Source organism: Tamandua tetradactyla, chromosome 2 (genome assembly GCF_023851605.1).
Source record: "Tamandua tetradactyla isolate mTamTet1 chromosome 2, mTamTet1.pri, whole genome shotgun sequence".
In the NCBI taxonomy this organism is placed as follows: Eukaryota; Metazoa; Chordata; class Mammalia; order Pilosa; family Myrmecophagidae; genus Tamandua; species Tamandua tetradactyla.
The window spans coordinates 196,925,069-196,941,915 of record NC_135328.1 but is presented as its reverse complement, the minus strand read 5'-3'; the positions used below and the strand labels follow the sequence as shown (position 1 = coordinate 196,941,915).

The 16,847-nt window shown below is 37.9% G+C and overlaps 1 protein-coding gene across 1 annotated transcript in view; it reads right to left on the bottom strand.

Annotated features, from left to right (window-relative positions):
• SRSF4 (serine and arginine rich splicing factor 4) overlaps positions 1-16,795 on the bottom strand; it is a 29,067-nt gene extending 12,272 nt beyond the window's left edge. Inside the window, exon 1 of the mRNA XM_077150543.1 lies at positions 16,569-16,795. Coding sequence (XP_077006658.1) covers positions 16,569-16,675 — 107 coding nt within the window. The 5' untranslated portion in view covers positions 16,676-16,795. The remainder of the gene's footprint in view (positions 1-16,568) is intronic.
• Between the last annotated feature and the right edge of the window lie 52 nt (positions 16,796-16,847).

Here is a 16,847-nt window from a genome sequence, read left to right as displayed (position 1 = left end):
ACAAACCCAGTTATTTAATGGGAAATATTGTGTAGCAATACAATTTAGAAGTCACCTGGCTCAATTTATGGGCTGTGAAGACTTTATAACATGGCCTCATGCTTCCATAAGCTAGAAATGCTAAGCTTATTAATAATATTGATTTGAATATGCTGTTATATTTGACAAACCAAGTCAAGCATTTTCAAACCATTGACTTACTAAAAATCTGTAATAGAAAATACATTGTATCAGTTTTTCTTTGCTTAAGCAAAATGAGTTATATGGAAAGTGTATTATCTTTTCAGAGGTAAAAGTAATTAAAAAAAAAGCCAACAAGAAAACAAACCTAACTTACTTTCTACTTTATTTCTAAATAGGTCATAAAAGACTAAAAAAAAACAGCACAACAAAAAAATCAGTCCCTTTCTTAATTTCATTGAGACTAGTCATGGGTCTGCTTTGCCCATAGCCATCACTGTCCTTGGCACCATCTGAGAGCCTCAAGCCAAGCAGAAAGGGAGGAGAGCAAGCACTCAACACTGGCAGGATGAAAAGGTCCTCACTCTTCTTTCAGTTATGAACTGGCTCAGCACCACTGGTTGACCACAACTGATCTAACATGATGCCAGGAGAACACTGGGCTCTGAGGATTATCCAAACAAATAGAAAAATCCCAATTCTTCAAAAACAGTTAGAGGTTTCCAACTACTTGAGGGTCAGTGAATACATGATCCTTATCTTTATGAGTCATGAAATTATCTCTACAAGTTATAAAATGGAAAGCCAAACTATTGTTATTAGCAAAATGATGCTTGTCAGATCTATGGGGAAATGCCATCTCCAGACTGAAAGATAGCCTTGTGTGGTTCACTCTGCTCCGAGGCTTATACGCAGAGCAACTTTCTCTCTGAACTTTCAGGAAAAGTAATAAGAATCCATTAGGTGGAGGCACATGTATTTAAAAACAAAAGTTAATGCTCAGATAGACACATCTCTCCTTGCTGCTGAGGCGGAAGCAATGTACGCATTATCAAAAATCTTCCCCGAGTTGGAGGGACCAATCTGTGATGTCAAGAGGAAAATGGCCCCAACAGTCCTTCTGTAATTAATATCCACTTTCTAAAAGGTTCCAACAAGAGGGTCACTCAGTAGTCACATTTTTTAGGGGGTAGCCAAGTCACTATAAAAAAACTGATGAGATCTAATTTATTAAACAGAAAATACTACTCTGTGAAAAGCCACAAAATCCATTTGGGGCGTTTTGATGTCAAAGTCCAGTCTGAGAATCAAATTGGGACTGGACAATCATTTCTCCCTGCCACTGACATGGTAGATAGATTTGGAAGGTTAAAACAAATATCTTCCCCCACAACAAGCCACATCTAATACAAGACTCCTATTCTGAGAGCAAACCAAAGGCTAGGTCAGTTTCGTTCCTTCTACCAAATTACTGTTTATTTAGCTCTACTTTACTGGAATAACTTTAATTTATTCAATAAACAGAGTGAATTTTCTTCCAAATAAAGCAGTTAAGACTAGATAATAAAAATATTATCCAACACTAATAAATAATCTCTATGTACTAGGTGATGCCATCTTATTTAATTAATATTTGTAATACCCAAGAGCTAGGTACCATTATTATTCCCATATCACCTATGAGGAAATTGAAGCACAGAGGATGAAGTAACTACAACGAAAAAGGGGCAGAGCTGGTGTTCAAAGCTGTGTGGTCTGGCTCCAGAGCATAAACTCAGCCATTAACAGAGGAGCAGCAAAGAATGGCCTTGGTCTCGCCTTTACTTGTGAAATGAGGGGTCTATGCTACGCTGGCTTGCAGGTTTCTCCTAACAATGAAAGTATGATAGATGACTGTTTAAATGAGCAATCCTCTGACTTAATATTGGGATAGTTTAAACTTGAAAATTTGGTAGGTCTGGACCAACATGGTAGTATTCAAAATCCTAGTCACCACAGGAATACAATAGTGACAGGGACAAATTTAATTTTTATCATTTAAAAGACTTTGTAATACTATTGTATGGGTTCCAATTTTAATTTTATTTGAACATTTTAACTGTCCCTGAATTAAATTTTAGTGCTTTTGACAAAGCAAAGCTCTCTCTGGAACTGACATCAGAGAGTCTTTCTAAATTATCTCAAATTACCTTTGGGCTTTATAGACCAAAATAACATGAAATAACACAAAAACTAATTGATTTTCCCAAATTCATTTTGAATCCTTTGTCAAAGTAAGGATGGGTATAAAATACGCACATGCATGTATGCATACATACATATGTAGTATGTACGCATAGGTGTGTAGGCTACATTTATATACATAGCTCTGGTGAGACAAAACAACGTAACAGATAAGCTCTATTTCTAACTGCAGACATTCCTCTTCTCCTCTATTAAAAACAAAGACCATCTTTCAATAATTCTGGTATGAGAATGAAAAGACTGGAGGAATTTGAGAGAATGAATCTAAGACAAATTTAAAATCCCTTTTACACAGAGATTGACAAAAACGATCCAATATTCTGCATCCTGACTCAGAGCTTTCACATCTTCCAGGCTTTCTCCTCTATGCCTATATGAAAGAATAAAAAACATGGCCTACATATTAAATAAATAATACTTTACATTTAAAAGGGGGAAAAATCTTTTCTTCAGTGTTTCTCTGCTACTGTCTTTTCCCAAACTTGTTCCTCTAGGTCACTATTTTTCTTGACAAATTTAGTTAAAAAAGAAAAAAAGGAAGAGATTGCTGCATTTTTTTCCCTGAAAATAGTAGGTACTGTGATTCTGAAGAATAGACAGGCACCTCATCTGGACAACATCAAGTAAAATCCAGACTGAAAAGTGGGTTGTTTTAAACTTTAATCTTTTTATAGATCATGGTTAATGCTCTAGTTTTCCTTATCTAATGGGTGATATCTGGCCAGCCATCTGTCAGAACTAGAATGACATTTTTAAATTAAGGTACTCCAAGATTTCAATTTTAGAAATGTTAATCATGCTTCTTCACCCAAAAAGATTTATCACCTCAGCTCACACGATTGCTAAATAAGCTTGTCCTGATGCTAAAAGCTTCCACTGATGTTCCCAAATACCACTGAGCCTTCCCGCCATGTTTTACTGAAGCAGATACAGATTATTATACTCTTTGTAAAATAGCTGAGGATAATATCTGTCTTCCAAACATCTTCACAGAAAACAGGGAGACTGGAAAAAAATTCTGTCTGAAAGATGATGAGCATGACTTGCTCTGAAAGTACTCTGATTTAACGGCTAAGTGGACAATATGTGATTAAGAGGGCGTTCAATACCAGCAAACTGATGGGAAGTGGATATGAAGAGCAGGGAAAGCAAGCCTCCATGCGTGTGACCACAGTCACCCACCAACACTGCTTACCGAGGGGCATGCCTTGGATGCTCTCTCTATAAGAAAATTTTGCCCCTTTCCAGAGGATCTCCGCTCACCTTCGTCCTAAACTGTGCCACAAGCTTTTCTTTGTATGTGGACATGACAGTCCTCAGTCACCATCAGCAGGATGTGAGTTTTGTTTTCCCAAATGGTGAGCCATTCCCACATTCACTCATTTCCTTGTAAGAACCGAACCTCTCCATGGCTGGTCAGGATTAGGGATGTTGCTGTAGCCAAGGAAAAATTTTCATCTGTTGAAGTTAACCCATGGGTTGGTTTGAACCCTTAGTCTAGAGTCAAGGGCACTTAAAGAGTACTTTAAGGGCGATTCCTTAAATCTATTTTGAAAGAAATGGCACTCAGTGGGTAGGAAACAAACAGCTTACTTTCAAAGTACTCAGTGCTGGTTCTATGTTTCAGTCAACTTGGTCTTATGTGGAAAAAAAAAGATCAACAGGATAGTAATAAAAAGGAGTCATTCTTGCTTCTGAGTAAAGTGCTTAGAAAACTGAAGAAAGACACTTCTGTAACCAACTCTCTAGTGCTCAGGTGAGGCCAACTCACAGAAAAGCTTGTGACTGACAACAGTGCGACTGCCCCTGATTCCAAAGGTATGCAACATTTCAGGGAACCAGCAGTCAAGGCCATCAAAATAGAATGAACCAGTGTCACATTTTCTGCTCTGGGTCAGCAGTTAGGGTTACAATTTGACTTTCCCGGTAACAGAGAGTTGTTTAAAACCCACAAAATAGTGCTTATTTTTCCAGCCACTAGGAGCTCCTACCACATCCAGTAGGTTCCTGAGATCCTTTTTATCCTGAGACAAGAGGCTGCTTTAGGCATTCTGGCCTCCCCTTCTTTAGCCTCAGAGGAGGGAGGGCCATCAAGGCCACCCGGAGAAGGTGGATGACTTACCCGTGCTCATGAGTGGCAGAGCTGGGGTGCGACTTCAGGGCTCACCATAACCCAGTCTGGGGCTCTTTTCACGTCGGCAAACTGGCAGTTCCTGCATACCAAGAGCTCTCTGATTAGAGCTAGTGTGGATTCCTGGTCTGCAAACGTTGGCCACAGCTCAGTCTGCACTTGATTTTTCCCCACCTTCAAAGAAGAAAACCTACCTCATGATTTCTCTTATGGATCCCCTGGCCATCTAATTTACTCCCAACAACCTAGTAATCACCTTTGACTACTCTTCTCTGGTTGCCCATTCATTCCGTTGCCAAGTTCTACAGTTTTCTCATTCTGCAGGGCTGTCTCTACTTATTTGATCAATTTATTTAATTCTAGATTATGCTACTGCTACTTTGTCAATTTTTCTCTTTATATGTAGCATGGGAAGTTAGCTGTTATATCTCCCTTTGCTCAAAGGTCTATAAGACCCCTAGATATCTTTTTTATGCCATTCTCTAAACCAGAAATACTGTGACTAAACAGGGCAAACCAAATCAATTTTATTCCAGATGCTTGAGAATGATCTCTTTCATGAAGCCTCAGAAGCCTGACTCCAGTCATTTTAGATACAGCACTCCTCTTCAAGTGTATGTATTATGTGGCAATGTTTTTATGGCTTTTCAAGCCTTGTTCTTTTGTGTGTGCTTATCCTCTCGTCTGATTATGAGCTCCTTAACAATAACAAAGGCTAATATTTATTGGTTATTTAGCATAGCACCTGGTGCACAGTAAATAATCAATTTATATCAACCATTTCCCATAACAAAATAATGTACTGTTATCTCAATTTTACAAATGAGACAACTGAGGCTTGGAGAGGCTAGCCAACTTGCTCATTACCAAGGAGCTCATAAGTGGTAGACCTAAATTTAAACCCGGATCCATCTGACTCTAAAACCCAAGCTCTTAACCATAAGCTATACTGCCTCTGTAAAGGCAGATGCTACTCCCCCTGTACCACACTCCTGGGAACAATCTTTTTCATTCAACAAACCTTACTGCTTCACTTAATGATAATCTAACTTCAGTCAGGGCAGGTTGTGTTAAAGTTTTTTTGATACAATAGGGTGAAGGCTCCAGGGAAAAAAGAAATTGATCTTAGGGCAGGGTGAAGCACCTCTAAGCTGGGGGGTGGGATATGTGACAAACAGGTTACTTTCACTCTTGTCTTTTGGTTCCCATTAGCCAGTGCCAGCCATCTGGTCCTTCCGAAAACATGTGTGGGTTCAGAACATAACAGACTGGAAGAATAGAGGAAAAATAAGATTATTCTGTGCAATCCCCATTCTGGAGGTCCCATATCAACCCCTGGAAGTCTACCTTTGGTTCCAAGGTCCAGAAAAAATTAGAGTTACACAGAGGAGATAGAAAGCTGGGCCTAAAGGTGGTGGGTTTGAATGGATACTGACAATATTAAGAGTCTAAGAAAACATTTAATTAGTTTTGCAAGGGATGGTGACTGGGACCAAAAAACAAAACAAAACAAAACAAAACAATACATAAATGGTGGGAACAAAACGGATAAGAAATCAAAGAATACTGGTAGGCTTACAGACTTTCAACTATATCAGAATTACAGCAGCATCAGAAAACTGCTCTGTTGATGGTAAGCATAAGATTTGATTTGATTTTGAGTAATTTTGAACTATTATTGACATGACTATTCCAGCCTACCAGGGCTCCCCTTCTTCAAATTCCTAATATAATTACTACTAATTTTGAGGGAATGTGTTATTGTGGGTCAAGTACTATACTAAGAGCTTTGCACACATTATATATCATTTAACTTTCACACCTCCGAGGTTTACTGTTACTTCACAGATGAAGAAGTTAAAACTTAAAGAACTTGCCTAGGATACCCAAATTCTTGGGATTCTTCAAATCTAGGCCTCAATGAAATATCCACACTGTCATGCTCTACTGCCTCTTGTATACAATGGAAAGAAGTGGTCCATAAGACCAAAAACAAAGTTTGAAAAAGATCTAGGAGAACAGAAAATCAATTTTGCCAAATTATGTTGCATAATATAGAAGACAAATACGGCAACTGATGAGAAATAGTAAATGGCAAGAAACACCATTTCTGCATCTGATGTGCTGATACTAATAAGTTGTGAAAATTTATTCGCTACCAAGTAACTAGTAGAACCAAACCATAAATTATCAAAATTTTAGCACCAGTTTAGGAACTAGAGAAAGGTAACAAATGATTAAAATACTTGTATCCCAGCCATGAGAATCAAATATATTGTTGAGAAAATTCAACTCATGACCTTCTCTCATTTGCTGAAAGAACTCGAAAGAAAAAGAAGTCAAATCAAGCCCATAGTGCTGTGTCCACAATGCATATGCCAGCTCATCTCTAAAGAGCCATTACATTTTGGGATGAGGAAAGTAGAATAGGCTAGCCTAAAAACTGATTAATAAAAGAAAAGTTTCCAGAATTGCAGAAACTAGAGCAATCTGTATCAAATTCAAATTTAGTCTTACTTTGTAAATGTTTACATGAAATCTATCTGCCAACTTGTTTAACATCCAAAACAGTTTAAAAAATGAACTAAGACTGCAACACTACTTCACTTTTATGAGGCTGCAACATATTTTTAAGCCTCTAAAATGAGACTATCCAAAAAGCAACATAATTGCAAATAGACCGTGGCTCAAACTATAACCATAACATATATACCTGTCATAACTACACAATACAATACAGAATAATGTATCATTTTGACATTTTTAAGTACATGGCTGCTTTGTTTAAAGGGAGGCCAACACAATCACACCTACGTGCACTTCAATTTTCTGACACTCATCAACATAAGGGTAAATGAAATTAAAAGGTCTCACAAGAAAAGAGGGTCAACTACTCCCTGATGACATAGTCAAGTTCATGAAGGCTCAGTCATAAATTAAAAACAATAATAAAAACAACAACAACAACAAAAAACAAAAACAAAAAATACAGCTCAAGAGACAGAAAGTCTTACCACTTTAAAATAAAAGTCTTTGGACATGAAATAGAATTACTGTATTTGTTACTTTAACTCAGTGAAAAAAACAAGTTTACACTCAGCAGACAGAACTGATTCTACACCAAAGCTACAAACACAAAACCAGTTCATACTTACCTCTAAATAGACACAACGAGAGGGTTAACAGGTGTTAAAGCCTCTTAGGGATTATGCCTCTGGGACCATCTTGGCTGTTCCCATGCCCTCATAACTGCCTCAAGGTCCCAGGGCTGCAGTCTGTTTTTCCTTCTTCTTTTCTAACTTTTTTTTTTTTTTAATTTAAAATGTTGGTTACAGCTGCCAATCAGAGCCCTATTTCTTGGGGATGTCCTTCCCCTGAAATCAGTTACTTTATTCATTTACTATTTTAATGTATTTTTCTGATTCTTTTAACATAATGGAGCAAATACTTCATTTCACCCATGTGAAAGAAATTTCTAATGAATGTCTCTGGTCTGTGATTCCTGACTCCTTTACTTCAACCTCCTGCTCACCTCTTTCATTCCTGAAGGCTGAATTCTGCTTCCCTATTTTCTCTAAGTCTTGGAGGTCTCTGTTCAGGAAGGACAGCCTTTCTGGCATATATGACTAAAGACATGGCAGGGGGATAACAACTGTCACTTATGTGCTTCTCCAGGCATCATTTACATTTCAGAGACTGCTAGACTCAGAGACTCTCATTTCGGCACACAGTTAAGGTTAGGGAGGGCATTTCCTCAAAATATGCCAAAGTACGGGCATGCCAATTGAGAATACAATCTGAACCCTCATCTTCAGGACACTCCAAGACCAGACCACTCTAGGAATGATAACAGGGCAGAGATCATTTACAGGCACAAATCTTGCCATAGTCAGCTATGACAGAGCTGATACCATTTTATAGCTTTCAAAGAGTAGCCTAAGAATCCCTATCAGTCTCCATCCAAGTTAACACCATAAGACTTAGCATCTGTGTCACCTGGCAATAATTTAATTTGTTGGCAGCCTTTGTAGAGAGACCAAAGACTGAACAGGCTGTAGAACCTGCTCTTACCCTTGGAGGCACGTCCCAAAAGGACAGGACTGAACCATCTGGAAGAAAACAGCACGAGAGCAAGCAGCATTGACTGCCATTGCCCATGCTATATTTGGACAGTGAATAAAAAAAAATCTTCAGTTGTCAAAATCATTTTGCAATTTTGTGTCGGTCATTTAATCATCCTATGCCTCAGTTTCTATTTCAGTAAAACTATGGAGAGCTCTTGTTCCTAAGGTATTTGGATAAACTTAGCTGAAAAGAAAATTGTACAAAGCACATTGCTACTATTTTAAAAAGTTTTCAAATTTCAATGTTAGGTTATAAATTCATAAATACCACTCTCATTGGAGTTATTGGAGATGATTGGAGTGCCTTTCCTCTCAAAAGTACAGTTTCCTGTTTGGGTTACTTAGAAGCATTATAAAATTTTTGGTGTCCAAATGACATTTTTTTATCTAGCCTACATTCTGTGTCTATCATCTTTTAAGAAAGGACAAATACTTTCACATGGTCCTTATATCCAAGACACCTCAGTAAGGAAGGGGGAGGTATCACACTAAGGCAAAGGGGTTAGAACGACTTGACTAATGAAAAATGTTTACTGAGACCAAACCGACCGGGAAATCCACAGCAGAGATGGGGGTCTTAAGAATATAGGGCAATTCATGCCAGTAATTTTTGGTCAAAATCTCAAAACAATATTTTCTTTTGGCAGTGACTTTTCAAAATGACATAAGTTACCCATGTCTAAGGAGAAAAACTGGCAAACTCTAGGTATATTTCTACGAGGACTAAAAATAGAGATGAACAGATACCTGTATACCAATATTCATAGCAGCATTATTTACAATAGCCAAAAGGTGGAAACAATCCAAGTGTCCATCAACAGATGAATGGATAAACACAGTGTGTTACATACATACAACAGATTACTGAGCCTTAAAAAAGAATGAAGTTATGATACATACTACTATATGCGTGAATCTTGAAAACATTTTGTTGAGTAAGACACAAAAGGACAAATATTTTGTGATTCACTTACATGAAATATTTAGAATAAGTAAATTCATAGAGACAGAAAGTAGATTAGTAGTTGCCAGAGCCCGGGGGGGGGGGAGAGGGGGGGAGGTATGAGGAGTTATTACTTAATGGGTCAAGAGTTTCTGTGTGGGGTGATGAAAAACATTTTGGTAATGGATGGTGGTGGTGGTAGCACAACATTATGAAAGTAATCAATACAGCTGAACTTTACACTTAAAAAAGAATAAAATGCGAACATTTGTACTATATAGATATGTTACCACAAAAAATTAAAATTTTTTAAAAATAAATTTTTTTGGAAGTAGGTGAATATCAATAAGAGATTTCAGTATAAAAACAACTCAGTCACATTTGTAATAGTTTACTACTAATAAACCAATGATAAAGTTATTATTGCTATATAATAGGTCTATTAATTCACAGACCCATTTCTCATTTATTATCTGTTCAAGAAATTGCTCCTGGTTAAGACATATTTGACCATTTTAATTTGTTAAATTAGCAAATGACAGGGGTGTGCCCATATATTGCTGGTGGAAGTGTAATGGGGCAGTTTTTCTGGAAAGTTATCTGACTATATGCAATGACAGTCTTAAAAAATGTTCATTCCTGATGGGACACACCAATTCCACTTCATGAAAGCTGACCCAAGGAATGATAAAAATGCAAACAAAGTTTTATGCATAGATATCCATCACAGGATTATTTATAAGAGCAAGTACTTAGAGACAAGTTAGGAGAAATGGTTGGGGATAAACAATGGGCATTAAAATTGTTTATGAAGATTTTTATGGAGTAGAAAAAGATACATTTAAGCAGAAAAAGTGGAGCATAAAATTGCATATAAGAAAAAACTGCATATTAAGACTTTGCCTATATTAAAAGGAATCTTATTTTCTACTTTATATTTTTGCTATTTTCTAAATTATCTGAGTCCATATTTATTCTACAAAGTAGTTTTTTTAAAAGTTGTTGAATTTATGCTTTATGATGAGCTTTTAAGGCTGTAAGATGAATTTTTCATATATAATTTTAAACATGTGATCAAAAATCATAATCTCCAGGGTAGCTGAGAGTTCAGAAAAAATAAAAACTCTTAAACATGGCAGGTGAAAATAAAAATACTATGTTTAGAGGGCAGTGGAAACCAAAAGCTAGCAAAAGCCGTAAAAATGAGTATATGCTGTGATTCTCAAAGTGTACTTATAGGAATCTTCCCTAAAATAATAACTATAAACGTGTACAAAGATATATGCAAAGGATATTCACCACACTATCATATATGTATAAAATAGTGAAAAACCAATGGCAACCTAGATGTCTAGCAACATAACATACAGGGAAATACTATGTACCCATTATAAATCAAGTTGTAGGAGAATACTTAATACAAGGTAAAAACAAGAAGGTAGAATGTACCGATGGCCAGAAGTTTGTTAAAAAAAAGGGGGGGGGGCACAAGAAGTGTGTGCAAGCATGTGTGTGAGAAAAGGCAAAACCTATATGCCTAAAGTCTAGTGTTATCTCTGGATGATTATCTTTTTTGTTCTTGTCTTTTGTAACCAGAAACAAACATAAGCTGTTTTGAAATGTTAAATGCATAAATAAAAGTAAAATAAAGAATGGGTCTTTAATTTTGACAATATATGACTAGGATTGTTCAAACCCTCCTTTAAACAAAACAATGTTTTAATCTCTGTTTAAGTAACCATAAAATTAATCCAGAACCAATGCCCTCCTTTTCTTCACACACATACTTGGTACATGTGAGTCCAAATGTCACATTCTCGAGGGCACAACTGACCATGAACAAAAAGGAGGTGGGATCCCTATAGGTAAAGTGTTGGCTTTTCCTTTATTCATTCCATTATCATAAAAATGATAAAGCATTTATCTGCCCTTTGAAGGTAGGGAGGGTGAAGGTAATTTCTCACAATAAGAATATACTAAGTAGTGGGGACAACAGACTGAGCCCCCAATCTTGGGGTTTGTTCATATGAAACTTAATCCTGCAAAGATAGGCTAAACCTACTTCCAATTAGGCCTAAGAATCAACCACAAAAGAACCTCTTTTGTTGCTCAGATGTGGCCTCTCTCTCAGCTAACACGACAATCAAACTCACTGCCCTCCCTCTCTCTATGTGGGACATGACTCCCAGGGGTGTGGACCTTCCTGGCAAAGTGGGACAGAAATCCTAGGATAAGCTGGGACTCGGCATCAAGGGATTGAGAAAACCTTCTCAACCAAAAGGGGGAAGAATGAAATGAGAAAAAACGAAGTGTCAATGGCTGAGCAATTTCAAACAGAGTCAAGAGGTTATCTTGGAGGTTATTATTACGCATATACAGATAATCACCTTTTTAGTTAAGGTGTGATGGAGAGGCTGGAGGGAACTGCCTGAGAATGTAGAGCTGTGTTTCAGTAGCCATGTTTCTTGAAGATGATTGTATACTGATATAGCTTTCACAATGTGGCTACGATTGTGAAAACCTTGTGTCTGATGCCCCTTACCTACCTTATCGACAGAGGAGTAAAACATATGGATTAAAAATAAATAATAGGGGGGAACAAATGTTAAAATAAATTTAGTAGATTGAAATGCTAGTGATCAATGAAAGGGAGGGGTAAGGGGTATGGTATGTATGAATTTTTTTTTCTTTTTATTTCTTTTTCTGAATTGATGCAAATGTTATAAGAAATGATTATGATGATGAACATACAACTATGTGATGATATTGTAAGAATGGAATAACCATATGGTAAGAAGGTGTTTGTATGTTGGTATGTTTAAGAAATAATAAAAAAGAGAATATACTAATAGTCAATTGGAAACCAATAAGCTGGAACATTAAACTAATTATAATATATTCCCATTATTCTATCTTTGAAAGAAAAAACAGAAACAAAACATAAACTCCCTTCAGAGATCCAGTCTAGAGAAAAATCCCTGTGTAGATTCTGGGGTTGGCAGATTCATCTCTGTATGTTATGCCTAACAATGTCCTGCAGCAATCAGGGATTGGAATTTGACTCACTGAAAGTCTTAAACAACATGTTAAAAAAAAAATTAAGTGTCTTTAATACTTCTACTTGAAGGAATTTTCAAGAAGGATGAAAACATTAGTTTTGCCTGCAAATACTTCGGTATTCTGAAAGTCCAATTAAACAGACTTGCATATTCCCTGAAAATCCTTGCTATACATGATTTCACTGTTATACGAAACACAGGTTCTGAAATTTAGAGACAAGTTTCCCTTGAGTTTTAATTCATGCCTTTAATCAATTTGGGGGCTTACCCTTTCAGGTGCTGGGCAGGTACGATAATCTTTGGATGTGTCAAGTTTTAAGAAAACCTGATATTAAGATTTATTTAAGATATAAAGATTATTGTATCAAAACAGCAACTATTATACTAAAAAGCCTTCTATACTTTATATGACTGTGAATTAACAGTTCATTTATTTTTTTAATAGCCCATAAACAAAAAAAAGGCTGCCTTTCTGTGATACTTAAAACTGCTTCAGTTCAAAACAAATCCTTTCATAAACAATTGATTTTGTAAATCTAAATAAACAGATACCATATTTAACTAAGGAAAATTATGACATTCAATAGGTGTCTGTGAGGTTGACTACATATTTGCATATATATGTGCAGATAAAATGTTAATCTGCTGTTCTGTTTGGCTCACAAGAATTTTCCAAGTTTTGTCATGAAGTGATTTACTAATAAAAGAGAATATGATCAAAACTAGTAAAAGTTACCATGGAGATGGGAATTCTCTCTATACAAGTGTTACTAATGTTGTTTCCTTGAAGCACTCCTATGAGTTTATCCAACTAGTCTCATACTGGTTCTTGCTGGAGTTAGTGTAGCAGATACGAATATAGGAGACCGTAATGAGATCTGGAGGGCACAATATGGTCCGAGGGGATCTACACCAGTTTTGGGCCCCAATCTAAACCACCTTTCTAAAATGGAGACAATCTAAAAGTGGTTGTTCTCTGACCATTTCAGAATTGACCCAAATTTTAGGGATTAGAGATGTATTTCTATGCGGAGTCATCAAGGCTATCTTAGGAACCCATGTGTTCTAAAGTATCACCTATGGTTGCCTGGTACAATAAAATGGCAGGTAATGAACTACTGCATACACACTTCTCCAAACCCCAAAAAGGTCCCCAGATCCTCTTCTGGGTACTCATGTCCTTTCTTATTTTTGCCAATGTACTATAAGTTTTTTTTTTTTTTGCATGGGCAGGCACAGAGACTCAAAAATATAAGTATTTTACATCTTATTTAATCTTGAATGCTAGCCTTTCAGTCTAACATATTTACTGACATATCTCACTTCTACCACAAAATTGAACTCTTCAAAGCCCTATCAATCCAAAATCTGTTTTTGAGTTTCAATTACTGATAATCACAATCCAGTTATGTTCAAGGATGCATCTAAGTAGGGAGAGCCGCTATCCTTCTCAGTTTCCAGAATTATGAGCTTACACGTGTTGCTAAATTATGCCATCTTTTCCTTTTGTATCCACTTCTTCCTTTCAGATTCACCTGCATTTCTGCCACTAAGTCCAGTCATTTCCTGTTTAAAATACATCTTTATCATTAGTCGTCTTCCCAGAAGTCATTTTACTGTGCAATGATTCCTGAATACTGCCAGGTCACACTGAGGGTCCTTTACTTAGTGATTGTCACACCTGTCTTCAAATTGCTCAAGTAACTTCCATTATTCATTCCAACCTTGACTCTCAATCACTGATTTCATGCATATTGTGGTGTAGTAGGAGATCTATAAGGACAAATAGTTCTCAAAAGAGACCCAGGTATTTAGGGTCTTAAAGCATCTGTCCTTCCTCTTATCATTACCCAGGTTGCTCGATTCTTCCCTCCAGAGCCTCTGAATTCCTATTCATAATTTTGAATGTTTAGTGTAAAATCATATAATTGTTGTTTCTGGTTTATGCTGTTATATTTCTAGATGCTTCATGAGGCTGATCAATCTAAGCTAGATTATTTTGCCATCTCCTCATTACCAGTTGTGGCATATCCTATTCCTGGGCACTTTTCTTTCTTCATTCCAAGCCACAGTCAATCCATTCTTCAAAGATCATTTCAAACAACTTTTTTTTTTCAAGTAAACCCATCCCAAACTTTACTTGTTTGAGTTGAAAGTGAGAAGAATCAATCCTTAATTCAAAGTGTACATGTTATAAAAATAAGCACTTAATTTACCCAAGAGCACAACTATTTTTATTATCATTATTTTTTGCTTTCTCCCCCAATAACACTTAACACAGTATTGGGTGTCTTGTTGGTTGGTTAGCAATAAATATTTGGTCAATTAACCAGTTTCCCTATTAACATTAATATCATTTTTTGATCACTGAGTATCACCAGAGTAACTTTAGAAAACAGAACTAACCAAATATGTTTTGCTATAAAAAAACACTTGCATTTGAGGATGAATCCTAATGATCACAGTCAAATTTCTTTCATTATAGCTACTACTTACTGGAAGCCTATAAGCCAAATGCTTTACGTTTATTACCCTTAATCTTTCTTTTTCATGAAACAGATTCACACAGTTAACTTGCCCAGAGCTAGTAAGCACTGAAGCTAGGATTTGGCCCAGGCCTATCTGGCTTCAAAATTCATGCTTTCCCCACAAAATTTATTCTGTCAATTTAGTTGGATTCTAAAAACAACAACAACAATGTTTTAATTTTATATCTCAGGTCTATTTCTATGTACCATAATTACAGGAACAAAATTTCATCACTTGTTTCACATACCGGCCTTAAGAACTGAAGGTCCTAATGCACAAAATGGGTAATCGCCTAAGCCTTTTACTCTAAACATTTTATTGAGGACACTTTACTCAGCAAGAAAGTAATTTCTCCTAACAATCAATATGAAATGGCTTTTAAAATCCAGACCACAATTTTAGTGTCTGGTAGTACTAATATTTCTCAAATGTGCAACTTACACTTAGTTATCTTTCATAACTCTTCAATCGTCACTTGTTAGTACTAAACTGGGGGGTAAACTGTAGTCTTATTAGACCTGTTGCAAAGTAGAGAGCTTTTTTTTTAAAAAAATAAAAAGCCAAGGTCACTTTAAAACGCGATGTTTAGTGCCCTAAAATCCTCCCCCTAATCTCTTTAGGTTCTATATCCATATTTTTTAAGGCTTACCATCTATCATTTACAGATTCCCAGTTTTCCTCCACTGATTATCTTCTTCAGGTCTGACTCATCGGTTTTCCCTGAAACTTGTAGCCCCATACGGGTCCTGCTTTGCCAAGTAGATCAATAGGAATACAAGTATCAGACCTCAATCGGTCAGGCAAAAAGTTTGCAATTTTGAGATGTGTGTCTCCTTGTATTAACTAGCTGACGCAGAAACTAGCCAAGGAGGCTACTATTCCCCAGCAGCAAATTCTACAACGACAAAGCAACTTTTTGGCAAGTTGGAGAACGGAAACCACAGTATGGAAACTCTGCACCCTTGTAGAGGGAACGGTAAAAGCTTTCAGCACGGCAAGACGATACTTTTAGAAACTATCACTACACTAATCAAACCGGAGTCTCCCGCCCAAAAAAGTGTGATATATGGCAAGTCAAAAAGGGCTTCCCTCCAAAGCTCCTGCTTCCGGGAAAGATACGTGGTGACCGTCTGATTCATAAGGCTGGGGAGAGGTTAAAAAGGGGCAGGAAATCCTGTCTGTTTTTTTCCAGCCTTCAGAGCAGGAAGATTGGTCTCTACTCCGAGACGAAGCAGGCCCCAGTCCAAGGGTCTGGGAAAAGAAAAACCCAAGCCTTTCTCGGAGCCATGGAGCTGTCCCCTCCAGCCTGGAACCCCAATTCCACTCGGATTTTCCTGCTTCGATTCCCACTCAGATCCTCACCACGGCTCCCATTATCCCGCCACCACCCCCACCCGCGCAGGCGCACTGGGCACCTGGGCCTACCCGCGCCCCCAAGACGCCGTGACTATGGCGGAGCCGGACTAGGCCGGGAGCTACTCCGTGCGGGACAGGCGTCCCTCTCCCGTCCCCGTAGCCTGCTCAGCAGTGCCGGAGTCCGTCCCCACCCAAGCCAGCCCTTCCTCTGCCCTCCTCACCCGTTTTTCAGATCCACCTCCAGGATCTTCCCGTAGCCCTTAAAAAAGCGCTCCACATCGCGCTCCCGGGCCTGGTAGCTCAGGCGGCCGATGTACACCCGCGGCATCCCGGCAACGTTGGTGGTGGCTTGGCCTGGCCCCGGCCCCCTTAGGCGGCGGCCGGCGAGCAAGAGCGCGGCGGCGGCGGCGGGGACGGCGACGGCGGCAACGGGCGGGCGGCGGGACAGACGTAGCCTAACCCGACGACGTACGCAAGCACGTAGCTCGCGAGCACGCGCC